Below are 18,178 nucleotides of genomic sequence, written 5' to 3' on the forward strand. Positions count from 1 at the left end.
GTTCAACCATGGTAGCCTATTTGTAGTAAAACTGTGGTTATACAAATGGTTATCAGTCCACCCAAAAAACAACGTTTAATCTTTGAATTCTTGGTCCCGGGAACAATACAAGTCGACACCATTATGACTAAAAGTTTGCTCAGAAGTATTTCCTACTAAAGTATTTGACTCTGGTCAAGCGTATCCATAGCAACCTGGTGGGAGTGGCCTTGGATGACAACATGCCCAGTGCATTATGGGTGTTTAGATAACCCTTTAATATTCAATAATGCAATGAAACCACTGGAACATTATCCATACATGCTTGTTAATGTTAAACAGCGCTGCTTAAGGAGGTGTGAAACATAGGGCAGGCCCACATAGACACAAGAGCAACAAACAGACACTACAACAGCTGTGAACTGTACATAACTCTACACAAATAGACAAAGCAGTGGTGCAGTATTGTTATAAATGTCCACCATAAAAGATTCACAAAGCGGTTTTAATAATTAAGCATTAGGATGAATAATTAAGCGTGTCTGTTGGCTGGTCCACGGTCAGGTGATGATCAGTCTGGTGTTCGGAGAGTGAAAGCGCTCTGAGCTCTTCTGTTGGGCCTCATGTCTGAGGTTATGGGTGTTATAGTTGGCCAAGCATCACTAGTTTCAATGCTTTATCTCTTTCTACTTATATTTAGTAGGTATATATTCATAATACATGAATGTTTGTCATTGAATTAATGCATGCTTATTTCATTCATGTTAATGTGTTGATTCTCACCGTTTCAGATTGGCCTGCACCATGAAACTCACTGTAGTTCTCCTCCTCTCCGCTTGCTGTGTGCTGTTTAAACACAACTGTGAAGCTCAAGGTAAATCTGTTTATTCCACCACCAAAATACATTACATACACTGTAACATGTCATTTTACTGTCTATTCTTGATTGCTGCACATATGACAGTTATTTTTACATTAATACAAAGCTGTTTATATATATTTCCTCACTAACAAAATAAGTATTATTTTATAACTGTTAAATTGCCTATGAGAATTAATGTCATTAAATAACATCAAAGTTCCCAATTAAAACAACATCAGCAATACTATAGGCTAAATCATTTATTAATTCTGAATAACCTTTCTACACATCCTACATGCACTGCACAAGCATACATTATTCACTGACATTTCAGCCATTTTTGTCAATGCATAGTAAACAATTTGTTATTAAATTTGAGTGAATCTATTAAAATGTTCCTTTTGATTTCAGCATGTACGCTCACTAGATATTGATATCGACAATGTAGCACAATCTGCTTGTTTGCCAAGTTAAATCAAGTAAAAAGAAAAGTGTTTCACAATGTTTCAAATCAGCTTTACAGAGAATCCTGATGTTAATGTTTAAAATATCTTAATAGCCTTTATGAACATCATGAGCCTTATTTGCATTGCATTTAGCAGACTAGAGCTGTATGATAATATACTTTACATGTTGCAGTGATATACACAATCGAACAGTTGAGATTTGGTCTATAATATATATATTGCTTTACATCAGTGTACTGTGTGTATATGCGGATAAAGTTGGATGTTGTACTTATATATCCAACTTGTACAGTATATAGCTGGGTGATAACATAGTTTAAGTTATATGCAATGATAAAATCAATTAAGCAGTTGAGATTTATTGCATTTACAATATTTTACAGTGTAATTATAATGTAATTATATACATAAACTATGTATAATACTTTAAAATATCCATTTAGTATGTAGGCTACAGCAATGAAACTAGTTATATGACACTGGCAAAATATATGACCAATGATAAGTTAAGAGCAAAGCACGCATCCAACATGAGCAATTACAAAAGATAATGTCGGAGCAAGTTAATTTGCCAAATGCAAATAGAGGATTGTCCATATAGGCTGTTCATTTCCTCAGTCAGTTCCTGCAAACGGTGAAACATGCAACAGGATCCTGGCGAGTAGATTACATAAAACTCAGTGTCCGAGGCCTTTGATGGTTCGTTTGTGGCCCGACCCGTCTCATGAGTATTCAGCTGTGAAATTCCTGTCTGGTTAGAGAATGTGACAAATCTGTGTCTCAGTTGTTGGGCGCAGGAGTTTGAGTCTTACGCACGTGTTGGGGGCAAAGGGCAATGCCCACAGTCCTTCCAGAGGAAATGTCACTTGTGCCCATTGGCCTGCAGTTGAAGATGGGGGGGGGGAAATCTGATCTGTGCATGTCTGTGAAGATGAATTATAGAGCGGGCCAGTGGGGCCAATGGGACCCCGAGGCCTGTGACTGTCAGGGGCTTTCAGCCGAGAGGCTCAAACCTGGAAACAAGCCACTGCAATGCAAAACTGATACAGGCCGACCGACGCCGCTTGAATGTGTGCCAGTGACTATTGCCACGACGTGAAATAAGAAATGGGAAATCATATCAGTTCCTGGCCCATGCTCAACAATATCAGTCGTGCCTGCTGAACATTTTACTGCAGCTTTGATGTTTTACATTATGCTACATTGGTATTATTAAAGGAATAGTTAATGGTATTATTACATGGTTATTATTACCATTAATTAAAAATCTAATACATTTAAAAACAAATTTTGTTAATTGAAATACAGCTGAAATAACATAAAATATAAATATTACATGAAATAAAAATGTTACCTTTATAACTAACAACGAACAAAAACTAATAACAAATAATGACAAAAGCACACAACGAGATGAAATCATCAAAATATTAAAATAAAAGCTTATTCAAAATGTCCAAGGCACTCAATCAAAGGTTAAAAGGCCTGTATTATTGTTTTGGCTGGCCACAGGATATATACAGTTGTAGTCAGGATTAATGGCACCTCTGGTAAATATGATCAAAAAAGGCTGTAAAAAATAAATCTGCATTGTTTATCCTTTTGATCTTTCATTCAAAAAATGTGCAAAAATCTAACCTTTCATTGAAGTAAAAGAATTGAAAGTGGGGGGGAAATCACATTAATGTTTAACAATAAATGTTTTTCTCACGTTGGCCACAAATATTAGCACTCTTTTATTAAATACTTTTTGCAATCTCCTTTCGCCAAGATTACAGCTCTGAGTCTTCTCCTATAATGCCGGATGAGTTTGGAGAACACCTGACGAGAGATCAGAGACTATTCCTCCACACAGAATCTCTCGGTAACACATTTTTGTGTTGATTTTGAGTTTGTTTTGGATTGTTGTCCTGATGGAAGATCCAATCACAGCCCGTTATAAGATTTCTAGCAGAAGCCGTCAGGTTTAGATTTTTTATCTGTTGATATTTGATAGAATCCACGATGCCATGTATCTGAACAAGATGTCCAGAACCTCCAGCAGAAAAATATGCCCACAACATGAAAGATCCAACGGTTTATTAAATTGTACACATGGGGTACTTTTTATCCCTGTGTGCACCAAACCCATCTAGTGTGTTTGCTGCCAAAAAGCTCTTTTTTATTTTCATCTGACCACAGAACCCTGTGCCGTCTGAAGATCCAGTCGTGTCTGACCACTGAATATGCTGGAATTTGTTATTGGAGGAGCGAGGAGGATTTTTCTTGAAACCCTCCCAAACAACATGTGGGGATGTAGGGGTTGTTTGATAATTTTTTTAGGCTTTCTGACCCCCAAGACTCAAGTAATCTCTGCAATTCTCCATCTGGGATCCTTGGAGAGTCTTTGGCCACTCGAACTCTCCTCCTCGCCGTGCATTAAGACAATATAGACACACGTCCTCTTCCTGGCAGATTCGTCACATCTTTAGTTGATTATAACTTCTTAATTATTGCCCTGATGGTCAAAATGGGGATTTTCAATTCTTTAGATATTTTCTTACAGCCACTTTCTATTTTGTGAAGCTCAATAATCTTTTGCTGCACGTCAGAACTATATTCTTTGGTTTTACTCATTGTGATGAATGATTAAGGGAATTTGACCTTTGTGTTTCCTCATATTTAAACTCATCAGAAGTCATAACTAGACAATTTCATGTTCCTAGTCACCATGGTGTGCTAAAAAAGTAAATATTAATGGGAATATACTTCAGAGATATTTTACTCGTACAAAATTCTAGGGGTATGAATAATTGTGGCGTGTTTTGGTGAAAAATATTGATTTCCCCCCCACTTTCAATTCTTTTACTTTAAGGAAAGGTTAGATTTTTGCAAATTCTTTGAATGAAAGATCAAAAGGATAAACAATGTAGATTTATGTTTTACAGCCATTTTTGATCATATTTACCAGAGGTGCCATTAATCCTTATTTATATCTTATTATAAATAAGATAAGTAAAAACATAAAAAATAGTATAGGCCGTTTTGTTTCTCACAATTGGAGAATAATCTTTGCATAATCCCCAGTTGGAAAAAAAAACATATATATATAATAGTATATAAATAATTCACTGTCCCAAAAATATGAATATCATCCTTTACTTACCCTCATGTCATTTCCAAACCTGTATGACTTTCTTTTGTGATAACACTAACTTTGAAAAACATCAACACTAGACTTCGAGGAAGGAAAAAAGAAGAAGCTTCTTTCAAAATATATTATTTTTGCTTCACAAAACAGATAAAGATACAGATTTGGAATGACATGAGGGTGAGAAAACAAGATGACAGCATTTTCTCACTATTTTCTATTCTAAACTATTCCTTTTAAATGCATAGCGGAGAATTCACTGAGAATGACTTGAGCCCAGCATTTATCATTTCCTTAAAATCAGATCCATTAAAACCAGACGTAAACATGATTACTGGACATTACATCACACAAAAAGAGCGTGCCTGTGGCAACATTTCTGCAAAATTATATTACGTTGCTTCTTGCATATTTCATGGTGCTCTAAAATAACATACCACATGCACTAAATCTACCATTAACCGAACTGTTAACAAAAGCAAATGTGAGATAAAAACGTATTTTCTGAAGCAGTCGTGACATTGTAGCTGCTTCTTCAGTACTTGAGCTCTTTCGTGACTCGTGTTTGACAGAACTCATATTCAGGCGCTCCGCATCGCAAGTGTACCAGGTGAAATAATACATCAATAAATAATACATCTAATACATCAGAAAAGCCAAACATATGGAGCTGAATATGTGATGCAAAACTTCAAAAGGTACTAGTTTGTGTTAGGGTTAGGGTTAGGGTTAGGTCATATTATAGTATTTTGCAAGGAAATGCAAGAAAATAAGTCTTTATTAATCGATATGCCCCGAAATCAGTTCAAGCCAGTAGTGTTAGTGAGTTTTATATTAGCTGGAAACTGCAGTGAATTGCATGTCCCTGTATAGGTACAGTTTTGCAGTTTTGCAAAAGGTAGAGGTAGAGGCATGTTTTTCCAATGAAGGCCCGAAACGTCACACTAATAAATTTGTGAAATAAATTCCGGTGTGCGGATCTTTACTTTGTTACTATGTTTTTCCAATGAGCCTGTGTTGAATAACACTGGTGCTCCAGAGGCTCTCTAATAATCCGTCCTCGCATGTCTGTCCTGGCAAAATGTTTTTCTAGCAGTGCAAACGGGCGAGTGGATATTGAGTCTGAATGATCGTTGGGTTCACATGGATCTAGTTACCTATTCCTCAGCTCGTTTAGACACTGTCCGACCAGCTTTCTATTTCACTCCACCTGCTTCCCAATGAGATCTTAGTCACACATGCATACGCTTAAGGAGTGTATATGTGGCCCGTCCGGGGTTTAAAACCAAAGGGAAACCCATACCTGCATGTTTCACTGGCACCAGGGCGCTGCGCAGAGCCACAGGGGTTCTGGAGAGGGAATATAGGGTTTCATGGTAGGAATAAATTTAGATCACTGTGGTTTTGGCATTCAGTGATCCCACTCACTGTGGTTTCTGTTTGAGGACCCATGAGGTGAGCCACAGAGACCGGAGGATGGAGACAGTCACAACACCTGTCGCACTACTATTATAAAGCACTCAACCCCATTGTTAACAACTGAAATGATCACTATGGCCCATTGGCAGATCATACCTCCTTCTTCAGCCTAAATCAATCCCCGCTGAAGCAGAACAACACAGATCAAATCAGCAGGTGTTTGAGTGGATCTCATGAAACCTGTCAAGAACACGTCCAGGTCATATTTCACCCCCAAATCAAGAGGATAATAGATTACAATTGTTCTTGCATTGTGATTTTATTTTCATGACAGTTAAAGGGATGTTTCACCGCTGGAAAGATGAATGTGTATTTAAATTGGGTCATTTATGTATGAAATTATTTTAGAAGTTGGTGCCTTCTAGACTGAGAAAAGCCAGAAAATGTATTTTTGGCTCATGTGGATGAAAGACAACAACTCCCAGAATGCACTTGCTTCGCTGCCCTACGAGGACACTCCCAAGCCACGCCTACCGGTTACAGAGGGCAGTATCGGAAGAAATGACACCTAGGCTACTAGTCGACTCGAAACTGAAAAGACGCCATTTTATCGTGAGATCCACCTATGGGCGGGTTGAACACATGCGGAACGAGCTCCTCCTACTGGCACTATTGGACTATGCACTATTGGATATGTTTGCATGAGCTCTGCAACTCAGGCACCCTAGTAAAGTCCCGTCAGGTTTATTCATATAGCACGTTATACAATAGATTGCTTAAAATCAAGCAGCTTTACTGTATTAAACATGAAAAGTGTCAGTGTCTCGTTTCATCAAGTACAACTTCATTTTCTACTATACAGCAGCTCCTCCAGTGTGTTCATGTTTTCACTCATGGACGTTTGAACGCAACAGACTCGCGAGAAGAAATGAACTGTAAAAGATTTCCACGTGAAAGAAGGCGGAGCCTCCGCCGCACACCTACATATTACGTAATCGCCACGGACCAATGGTAGCCCAAAACGAACTCCAAACTAATTTTGTGGGTAAAATAAAATGTCACAATGCAAAACATATCTCAAGGGCCCTAAAGTAGGCTTAATTTTCTTTGAACTAAAAAAATAAAATAAAAACAAAAATAAAAAAACTTTTTAACTGTATACTTTTTTTCCCCATTGATTTTGGGGTGAATTTTACCTAGATTTTTTTTAACCATTACAGAGCAAGCAAAACAGAAGAACTGTATAATTCAGCTGGTCTTAATTTCTCTAATAGTTTATAAAGTATTATGCATTAATTTCTTATGCAAAATACCTAATGTCAAAAGATCCACACATCTAAAAAGTTCTTGTAGGACTTTATTGATACATTTTTTTCCTACTTTTTTTTTTTATTTTGGTTCTGCGCTCATATGTTCCTTTCTTTCTTTTTTGTACAGTTGTTAAAATTCACCAAATCAACTCACTAAAATGAATCAGATTTTCCAATAAGAGAGGATATTCTAGGAGATGGTGTTTGTTTATTGCCTCAGTTCTCTTATCTGTACAGCTGCAGATTTAATGCATGTGTGACAGTGATGCAGCATTGTTACACACTGCACCACGACTTAATGAAAATTTTTTTTTGTTAAAACAGCTGAACTACTGTCACAATACTGAATAATGTGATAGTTAGTAGTATCGCCTCTTTTAGTTGTAAATATGAGATGCCACAGTTTTTTGGAAAAATAGCCTTCAGCTGTGACATGCACTTACTTTTTTTTTTTAAATCATAGGAAAATCTAATTGAACTGAATCGTGAGCAAATTTCAGATTTATTGATGTATCACATCATTTTGAAACCATTGTGATCACAAATATTTACACACGCTACAGACCCGGATGTTTTTCTAGAATAGGCTCCTGGAATTTGTACAGCATGTAAGAGAAGGTTGTTTGCACCATATCTGTCTGTCAGCTCTCTGAGATCATCTGACTTCTGTTTGCTGTCACACCCATACATACTCATTCTCTCTTTAAAACTGTTTATTGTGTATGATGTGTCCAGTATTCACTCCATCCTGAATTAAACAACTCCCAGTCCTTGTTATTCGTTGCATGTTTTGAACACACTACCCAGCTAACACCTTTAGCCAGTAATTTACAATGTTTCTAAAACATTAAAATGTCCAGTTTTCTTGTCATGATTAGAATGTTGTTTGTACAGCATTTTCCTAACCTTACTTCCACTCTCAATATAATCTTTTTAAAAGTTTATTTGTAATATTCCAAGAGCTTAACATTCGTCAAGTACAAATAACATAAAAAAATAACGTTTTTCTAAGAATATTTAATTTCTCTCAACATAACATGAACACATATTATAATGTTATAAGAATGTTCTATAAATGTTATTTAAAGAATGTTTTATCTTAACATTTACGTTACAACTTTACATAACATTAGTGAAAGTTGTGGGAACGTTCCGTTAGCTGGGTAGTAAATGCAGAGAGCAAACGCACAACATACAGGAAGGAAAGATGATAAGAAAATTGCTTTAAGTGTAAATATTGAATTATGCACAGCAAACATTCCGCTTTTGATGTTGCATATCTTCCATCTCGAAGCTTACCGCTCCTCACTTTCTCCCTAGCTCACTAGTGAGAGAAATCGTCTTAGGGTTACGTGTGTCCCTGAGAAGAGAACGTGACGGCGCGTAAGTTTCTGCTGCGTATAAATACACAAACACGTCATCAGATTCAGTTTGTCTGAAGGAAGGCATGCAGCCATGCCCTAAAGCATGGCAACGTGACGCGCGTCTTGTTTCCTTGTCAAGGAACCGGGTTATATACGTAACCCTAAGATGTTCCCTTTCAAGGAAACTCTACACCACGTCAGTTGCTGACACTATGGGGACGTTAATACACACTACGCCATGCTGACCAATGCCTGGTTATGTGCTGAAAAAGCTCTTACACAATCACAATCCTGTCATTTTCCTGGGCAATGGAGGGCTCAACGGGTACCCTGGAGCACCCATTCAACTCTCAAGCCCTTCTCTAACCTTTGCGTAGTCTGTTATGATGGGGCAAATCTGTACACAAGGAGCATTATCCTGCTTCACTACCCAGATTGACAACTGGGGAGGATGACAAGCGAGATCATTTTTTTTTTTTTTGTCCCACCACCAAGATTCAACTCATGCCATCTCCAACCTACTTTAACTCCCAGTTGATGAACTGAGGAGGGTGAGAGATTATCTGTCAGGCACAACCTAAGGTGGATGTCTCTATCCTTAGTTAATTACCCCGCCAAAGAGGATGGGGAAGGTGAGATAAGAAGCTGGGCCACCAGGGAACTCCATCCTACTTCAACATCTAGTTATGAACTAGGGAGGGTGACAGACGAGGGTGATGTTTTATCATAGTTCCATCTGTCAGCACTAGCATTTCCTTTTCAACCAAGGAGCGTAATCATGCTAAGGGGGCAACATCCCCCAATTGATTCCTTTCGGGGGGTGGGGGTGAGACAGACTTTGTCTGCTACCCAGAGAGCAACATAGTGTCGCCCCAGATCCGACCCACATCTGGGCCGTGTGAAATCTATGTGTACCGGATGTGGGCCGGATCTGGGCCGACACTATGTTGCTGTCTGGGTAGGATCTACCTTACAGATCTAAAAAGGAGCATAGCCTTACTTCATCCATTCTGGAGAAGGTGACATTAGGGAGTGGTTCGCTTCACGACTTAACCACCTCAACCTTCAACTGTACAGCTCTACTTTTTAAAAAATGTAATATTGTCACAGTTGAGTGGCTGCAATAATCACACGGCAACAGAAAATTCAATAACAAAGTTTTTACTTGGAAACATACAGGAATCAAACTCATTAAACAGAACAACCACTACAACATAAATTATACCGAACAAGGACCTGAATGAACTAAATGCTTATATACATAAAGGAGCAATCAAGGGAAAGCAGAACAGGTGTGGTACTCAAAAACTTGCACTGGTTGCCAATCGCCGCTCGCATCAAATTAAAGGCACTGATGCTTGCCTACAGAACAACCACTGGTTCTGGACCCTGATACCTAAACTCACTACTCCAGACCTACGTGCCATCCAGAAGTGTGCATTCTGCAAGTGAACCATGTGGTGCCATCTCAAAGAGGCACAAAATCTCTTTCACGGACCTTTGGCTGGACTGTTCCCTGCAGGTGGAATGACCTGCCGAGTTGATGAGTCTCTAGCCATTTTCAAGAAACTGCTGAAGATGCATCTTTTACGACAACACTTCAATTCAGATCATCAGATTCGATTTGTCTGAAGGAAGACACGCAGGCATGCCTGAAACATGGCGATGTGACGTGGCGTCTTTTTCCCTTTTCAGGGAACCGGGTTATATACGTAACCCTAAGACATTCCTTTAAAAGAACTCTACACCATGTCAGTTGCTGACACTATTGAGATGTTAATACCTTACTACGCCACGCTGACCAATGAAAAAGCTCTTACACAAGCACGATCCTGTCATTTTCCTGGGCATTGAAGGGTTCAACAGAGACCAAGCAGTTATATCCCGTGACCTCACATTGCTGTTTGCAACTAGCTCAGTGCTACAGGTGTTTAATAAAACCCCAAACTCCATGCTCAACCGTTTCTGAAACGGGGACTCATCCACTTGACAAGTCCGAGCCCAGCTACTGGACAGCCCGAAGCCCCAAAAAGCAGAGATATAAGGGGAGACTATAGGGGTACCCTCAGCTAAGTCCATAGCACCACATCTACCATCCTATTTTACTGTATTTATTTCTCCAGGCAAACACTTGACCCATTAATACTAGCGCATACTATTCTATATATATTTATTTTACTTGCTACATGTACTGTGCTTGACTAACTAGGACAGGTCACAGCACTTGCAAATTGCTGCCCTGTTGCTTTGATTGCTTCTATTGCTCTCCTCATTTGTAAGTCGCTTTGGATAAAAGCGTCTGCTGAATGATTTATTGTGAATGTAAATGGTACTAAAATTACCAAACAATGGAGACTAACTAGGAACACAGACAGGCAAGCCAACAGGGAAAACAAAACTAAAACACAAACAGAACTGAACATGCACCTGACAAATATATTGTTCTACCCATTAGAAAGGGAGCTTATCCCTAACATAACCCTTATTCCTCAGAATGGGAGGAGGGAGACACATGACAATATCTGTTCACCTGTCAGCTCCACTCACTGGATATCTGTCAGGGAGCACAGCCCTGCGTGCATCTTTTTACAATACAATGGAGAGGGTGACAGATTCCTCAGGTCTAATAAAGAAGTCTACTTCTTTTTACTCTGCTTTGATACCCGCTGAAGGGTTAACAGGGTGGAAAAAATGGGCCAAACCACAGTCTGGACCACATCAACATGCCTGGTCCATCTCAAGTCCTGATAAGGATTGGAGAGGAAAGGCCTTGAGTGTCAAGCTCAACTCAACAAATATTCATGAGGTGCATAGCTCTTCTTACAAACCCAACTGAAGGATTGGAGAGGGCAGCTGATGAGAGAGCTGGACGCATTTTTCCAAAATAGTCCACTTAATACTCACTGTATAGTAAGCTCCTGATGTGCATAAGAGAGCATAGCCCTATTTAGGCCACCAACATAACTGAGAGAGTGGGTAATAACTGGCTCTACCTTATAAGCCCCTACAGGGGAGAGTCAGAGAAGTAGAAGAAAAAGGTCCTTTTTTTGTTTCTTTCGAAGAGTCAAACTTGAATCTTCCGCACATCAGCTGCAGCTTAGCTTGTTGCGGGTCAGAAATTACTGGGATACTAAAAATGATAAATCCCACTCTAAAACCCAAATACATATGCATCAAGTATCTCACCCCAGAGAGGAGAACAGAGCACTAGACACGTTTTTTCAGCATTGTAACTCTCCATCCACTCACCCAGTCTCACAGGGAGGGTGCATCACTCTTGTCCAGTCAGTTTCTTTCTATCTTTTTTTTATTTTTATTGGACAGTAACATGATAAATCTCAACCTCCTAACACCTTCCTTCCCTCATTTTTTTAAACATCCTCTAGTGCTCCAACACCCTCCTGGGAAGGGAAAGATAGAGGGGTGAGAGTTAAATTTTAACTGGCTCAATTGCCTGTTTTCCTTCCAGCGCGGAGTCTCTTCCCCCTACTTCCCCTCTCCAGGAACTCATTCCCGGAAATGGACCCGAAGGTTATCACTCTCCCTGATGCCCGACAGAATGATTGAGACACAAATGCCTCTCCATCACCACCATGAATTGGCTGATTGAACGGGCTGCCTGTTTAGTGGCGCTGAGGGCCAGATCTGTGACTATGTGCAGTTTAGCGACTGCCTCAGGAAATAGACCCTCATTCTGGTCCAGGTTCACCAGCCTGACCTGCCACCACATATGACTTGCCAACCAGCTTAGATGTTGTCTGGCACGGCTTGGATGGCAAAACGGGAGCTTTCAATGATGAAGATATCATAAGATCTAATAGCTCATCACATGCAGGGCTTTCATATGAGGGGAGTGTGTCAGACTTGGTTGTTATTCTGACACTGACTCCATCTAGCTCCTCTGAACCAAAGCAAGTAAACTGCTCTCTTTCAATCCAGAAGAAGCTGCTACACAGGCTTCTGGGCCGGCGAGAGCTGCAGAGCTAGCCGGAGAAGCGAGGGAGACCACTTTAAGCTCCTTAGCTAGCGCTAGCTCCATCTGAGATCCCCACGCTGATGCAGGGCCAGAACCGTGGGGCTAAGAGGCTTGACTCCCATCAATCGTTTCACGAGTTCACACTTACAAATAATCAGAGTTAAAAGTATGTGTATTTGGCGTGTTGTCTAGAGGGAGGGCTCCGAGCTTGGAATATGGCCCGAACCCAGAGTACTGCCTCATATCTCTGGTTAGGATAGTAATCAGGAGAGTGTGAGGAGACGGGGATGTGGAGGGATGCAGAAAACTGTCGAGGAATATAGGTGAGTTGGCTACGTATATAAATAGGCTCCTCTCGTACTGATTGGATGGGCAATTTGAACATGTTCCTCCCAAACTTTGTTAATAAAACATCATTATTAGAGGGCCAAGTGGGAGCAGAACTTTCTCAAAGAGAGAGGATCACAGTGAGCCCATCCATCCCCCTTGAGGTCTGAACTCGCTCCTAAGCAAATAACACAGAGCTTTTGTCCATTCCCAAGACTAATAAAACATGGACACGGGGGGACACATCTCTTAAATTGTTTGCTCGTCATTTTTTCTTCACTCATTTAACACAAAGACAAATTTTCTCCTGGCTGAATGAGCTCCTGATAAGCAACACTGTGAACCTGATTTCACCAAGTACAACATGTTTCTGCATCCACATCTTTGTTGATTCTGAAACAACATTCCAATCAAACAATCAGATTTGAGGGACAAGTTCACAGTTTATGTCAAGTTTAGTCTTATAACCAGGGTTTGGTGCTGCTACATCATTGTTATTCACCTATCATTTCTCTCTGATTTTTGGAACAAGTTGTGGGTAGAGATAGGGTTAGAACTAAATATTCAAACAGAAATGTTGTTCCTGTATCTTGATCCAGGAACATGTCTTACAGCTGATTAATATTTGATGATCGCGTTATTTTACATTTGCATAAGCAATCTTCTATCACTTGTTCCTGCTTCTACTTCACCAGTGTTTTGATCCGAAGATTCTGTACTTTTTCAGAAGACGCGTAATAGCTCCCCCTACCGTATAACAGTGAAAACATGGATAGCCTGAAATTTCAGCCAATGGCGGGGAAAGTGTAGATTTGAAGTCAATTCCTGTGTACACTACCAGTGGTCTACCCTACACAAAAATTCAGACACTCAGAATTAGGAACATCTGTTTTCTTTATAAATGTATATTTTCAAACAATGGAAGTTTATAAGACAGTATGTAAAACTATGTGAAAAAAGTATTTAATAGGCAACTCAATCAAAAAAATAAAAACAACTACAAGCCAAGTATACTTGGAATACTTAATTATACTTTTTTTAAGTTTATCTCGATCAAAATATTGAGTACAAGTATAGGCTAAATATACATATCTGTCAGTATAAGTCAAGTATATTAAAGTGCAATTTTAAGTATAATTCTAAAAAGTATATTTCTGAAAAGTACATAAAAAGTAGAGTGAAAGTATCCTATACTTTCTTATTTTTAGATTAAAAGAAGTATACTAATAGAACACTTGAATAAACTTCTTTTTCGTAAGAGCTGTCTAAATCATGGAGACCAAAAAACACAAGACTTTATGGGCACAAAAAAAAAGTTTGCAGGCGCCTTATGCATACTCTCGGGCACTCTGTGTTTATACTATTTATACTGCGTTGGCCAATGATATCAGTGTGAAGTTACACGGTTCTCAGACACCGGGTTCCCCGAGGACGTGTCCCCATAGCGTCAGCAATTAGACAGGGAACCCACTCCATAGCAAAATTTGTATTCAGTTGTTCTTTCAATATGTTTTTATTTTTTGATCATGAGTGTTGCCCACAAGACATATTTAAATTGTTTTAATGAACACTACTTGTAACATTAGCCTTAAAGGAGAACTCCGGTCAATTTTAACATTGAGCTCATTTTTATGTACATTTGGAGTGCTGTCAATACAGAGAACAACGACAAAAATCGGTGTTGCTTACACCGTGTTATCCTCTTTTTAAAATTTGCACCCTGTTGACTTCAATGGGGCAAGTTTTAAACCTGCTTTTAGCCTCTTAACATCCTTGATGTGTCATTACAAGTGCACAGGTCATATCACATGTGAAAGATATGAATAAAAATGATGTTTATTCAGCCAGCGCACATACCTGTATTTACATCCTGTTTTCGGTCGAAGTCCATAGTAATCGATTGTCGAGTTCACGCGCATTGGTTTAGTACCTTTGATCACGCGCGTGAACTCGACAATCGATTACTGTTCTCTGTATTGACAGCACTCCAAATGTACAAAAAAATTAGCTCAATGTTAAAATTGACCGGAGTTCTCCTTTAACATTAGGCCTTTACAATACTGTTACAACCATAATGAAGAGATATCAGAGTATGAAGTTCATATTAGAGGTTATGTTAAAGGGTGGTCCTTCATGGTGACCTTTTTCTAAAAATCGTTTGTTTTTGTATGATTCAAATAAATGTATACAAAATTGCCCCCTTGTAAAATAGTTACGTTTTTTCCGTGTGATCGGGTTGGCAAGATCATGCAAATCTGCTTCCTTTCCACACCAACACCTCATTTAGTTTACGTGGACCATGAATATGCAAATGAGCCCCGCCTCCACTCACTAGTACCAGCTCAGAGATCCACTCGATCACACGTTGACGTGTTTGGTTACAAGGTAGTTTGTGACGTCAGAAACACCAGCGGTTTCAAACCGCATTCTTGAGACTGGTTCACTGCAGTTTTAAGGAGAAATTACTCAGCAATGCTGTCGACTTATGAATTTACACATGGTTTGTCTTAAAGCATAATTAAAAACACCACATAGACATAAAAACAACATTAAAAGCTGGATTTTCACCAGAGGGGGACTTTAAATAATAATAAATCATAATTTTTAATGTGCTCTCAGGAAGTCTTTTTGCAAGCAAGAGGGACAAAATTACCATTCACTTCACATAAAGCTGTAGAACAAGAATTATTTTGAGAATTTTAAATGTTAAACTAATCCTTCAGCTGTCTATGTTTAAGAGATTACGCTTCATATTGTTGTTTGGGCTGCTCTGTTATCAGGTTGTACTTTTCAGCTGTTGCACTGATAGCACAGGAAAGCCAGGCACGCATTGTTTAAAGCTCTGTGTTTCCAGGAATATAGGTCTTGGCCAATTACATGGAAAATGCTTCCCATTCCAGCAGCAGTCAATGAATATGAGCTTACACATGTATTGAGTCTGACATACCAGCTCTTATCTGAAATAGTCTCACGATTAAGTGAGCATGTCAATGGGGGAAAATGAAGTTCTCATAAGTGTGCATGTGATTTGCATATTAATAATTGTTAAAAACTTCCAGGCTGTAGGGAATAATTCAGCATGTTTAGAGAGAAGGACTATCCCTCTCTCAGGACATGTGATGTCAGAGGTGGTTTGAAGGCATGTAGGGGTTGGGCTCTGGGCGATGGTGAATTCTTGTGATGTTCGGGCAAAGCTCATACGGGCGGAGACATGAGCACATTCCTCTCCTCCCACCGCACACGCTCCCCTCGTGCCCATCACCACAGACACACGCGCTTGCTGGCCGTCCCCCAACACACACACACACCCTGCACTAACATCCACCGTAGTGCAAAGCCCAATCCTGGATTAGCACAGCCAAGAATGCTAAATCACTCAGTCGAGATGGTGATGATGGAGATCAGGGGTGGATCACTTCCTGTACCAGATCAAAACATTTTTCATATAAAAGTACATGCAGATTATTAACCCTATAAATTCTACTGTGTCATATTTGATATACAAACTTCTTAGACCTCTAAATTATCAACATGATCAAAATTTTCTGAAAAAACATGTTGTACACAATCTACTACATGCCTTCTGCCCTATGATTGATATTTTATACTTATTTTTAGCAAGTAAAAGGTCTTTTAGTATAATTGTGAAAACACCCCCTTCAGGTTGTGGGTCACGTCTTTTTGCTGCGAGATCTTGAATTACTTTTTTATATCGGAAAACAAACAAAAAGTAACTTTCATATTGTTAGTAATATTTCACGTTGAACAATTACTGGACTAAAAAAAAAATTAATTAAGCTAAAATGTGAGTCTCAAATATGATCTATCAGGCTTTTGAGGAACGTTTATTTGTCCATCTCGCAATCATCATTGTATTGGATTGCATTATGTTTCCCCCCATGATAAAAACTACAGAGCTTTGATAATAAAAATAAGCATTTAGCACTTAATCTTACTAAGACATATTATTGGGAGACATAGAGTGACAACTGACATTTAAGTGTCCGCTGGACTGTTTTAAAGATCTCACTGATTTACATTACAAGCTATCAGAATTTCATCTCACTTTTTGACAATATGAATATAAGCAACTGCACCAAAATGCATAATTTTGTAATTTTGTTTTGTTTTTGTACTTGTAATTTTTTAAATAATTTGTTTAGCTTTAATATATTTTAATTTCAGGTTTAATTTAGCACTTCAATTCATACGTATACAGTATTTTAGCTGCCAAGGCAACATTTGTAATTGTTGTTTTGTTTTTAAATCTAATATTTTATTTCAGCTTAATTCCAGTTAACCCAGTTTCCATTCCCAATCCATTCCATTTCCAGTTTAGTCTAACGCGGTATACACGTAATAATAAAAATAAAAAAAGGATAAAGGGCCCTATTTTAACGATCTGAAACGCAAGTATCAAACGCGAAACGCAAGTAACTTTGTGGGCGGGTCTTGGGCGGTGTTGCTATTATACCGGCGGGATAAATGACTCTTGCGCCGATGAAAACCTAAAATGTGTTGGTCTGAAGTAGCTTCATTATACATAGGTGTGGTTTGGGCCTAACGTGAAATAAACCAATCAGAGCGTCATCTCACATTCCCTTTAAGAGCAGGCGCGCTTGTTCCATGGCGGTTTGCTATTATAATGGCGGATTTGCCAGACACACACCAGGAGCGGTTCACAGCGGTGGAGACCGACGTTCTCGTCAGGGCCGTAAAACATAGAGAAGTGACATTGTGGGGATGGAGAAACACACCCAAATTAGCTTCGGTTAAACAGGCGTATAATAATTTGGGTAAATGTGTAAGCTAGATTTATGCCTATTTTTACACATCTTCATGGATACAACAATGATTTCCCTCCTGTGTTAATTTTTCCTTGTAATAATGTATGATTTACTAAAAATGTGAACTGCTGCTTCTGTGTAGATGAGAGAAGCAAAGTGTATGCGCGTTGTGCACACGCTATATTGATTATGGCCAAACATGCACCCTTAAAATAGCATATGAATAACATGCGCAACGCGACTTTAGACTAGGTTTTTCCTGGTCTGTGGCAGAATTGTTTTCTGGAACTGCAAATTAGCACCAGGGAACGTTTGTGCCGGAACACGCCTCCTCTTTTCGCTGCACCGCCCCCGGGAGCGCAAGTTCATTCCCTAATTTACCAACGTGCGTCTGTGGAGGGAAAGTCCGCTGTGCGCGGGTGCAAAATAGGAATGATACATGCGTCAGTGTACAAAGTCAATTGCGCTGGGTGCAAGATAGGGCCCATAGAGTGAGAAAATAAAGTCAGTATTAATGGCAACACTTGATCCATTAACACTTTGTTTTCTCTCCTACT

General features: G+C 39.2%; 1 protein-coding gene across 3 annotated transcripts in view; it reads left to right on the forward strand.

The window, feature by feature from the left end:
• Positions 1–18,178, forward strand: part of dlk2 (delta-like 2 homolog) — a 47,997-nt gene that overhangs the window by 23,960 nt on the left and 5,859 nt on the right. For all 3 annotated transcript variants that reach the window (XM_081350319.1, XM_081350318.1, XM_081350320.1), the window contains exon 2: positions 771–853. In XM_081350319.1, the coding sequence (XP_081206445.1) occupies positions 784–853 (70 nt within the window). In that variant the 5' untranslated portion in view covers positions 771–783. The remainder of the gene's footprint in view (positions 1–770; positions 854–18,178) is intronic.

The sequence above is a fragment of the Scardinius erythrophthalmus genome (assembly GCF_964197995.2).
Source record: "Scardinius erythrophthalmus genome assembly, chromosome: 21".
In the NCBI taxonomy this organism is placed as follows: domain Eukaryota; kingdom Metazoa; phylum Chordata; class Actinopteri; order Cypriniformes; family Leuciscidae; genus Scardinius; species Scardinius erythrophthalmus.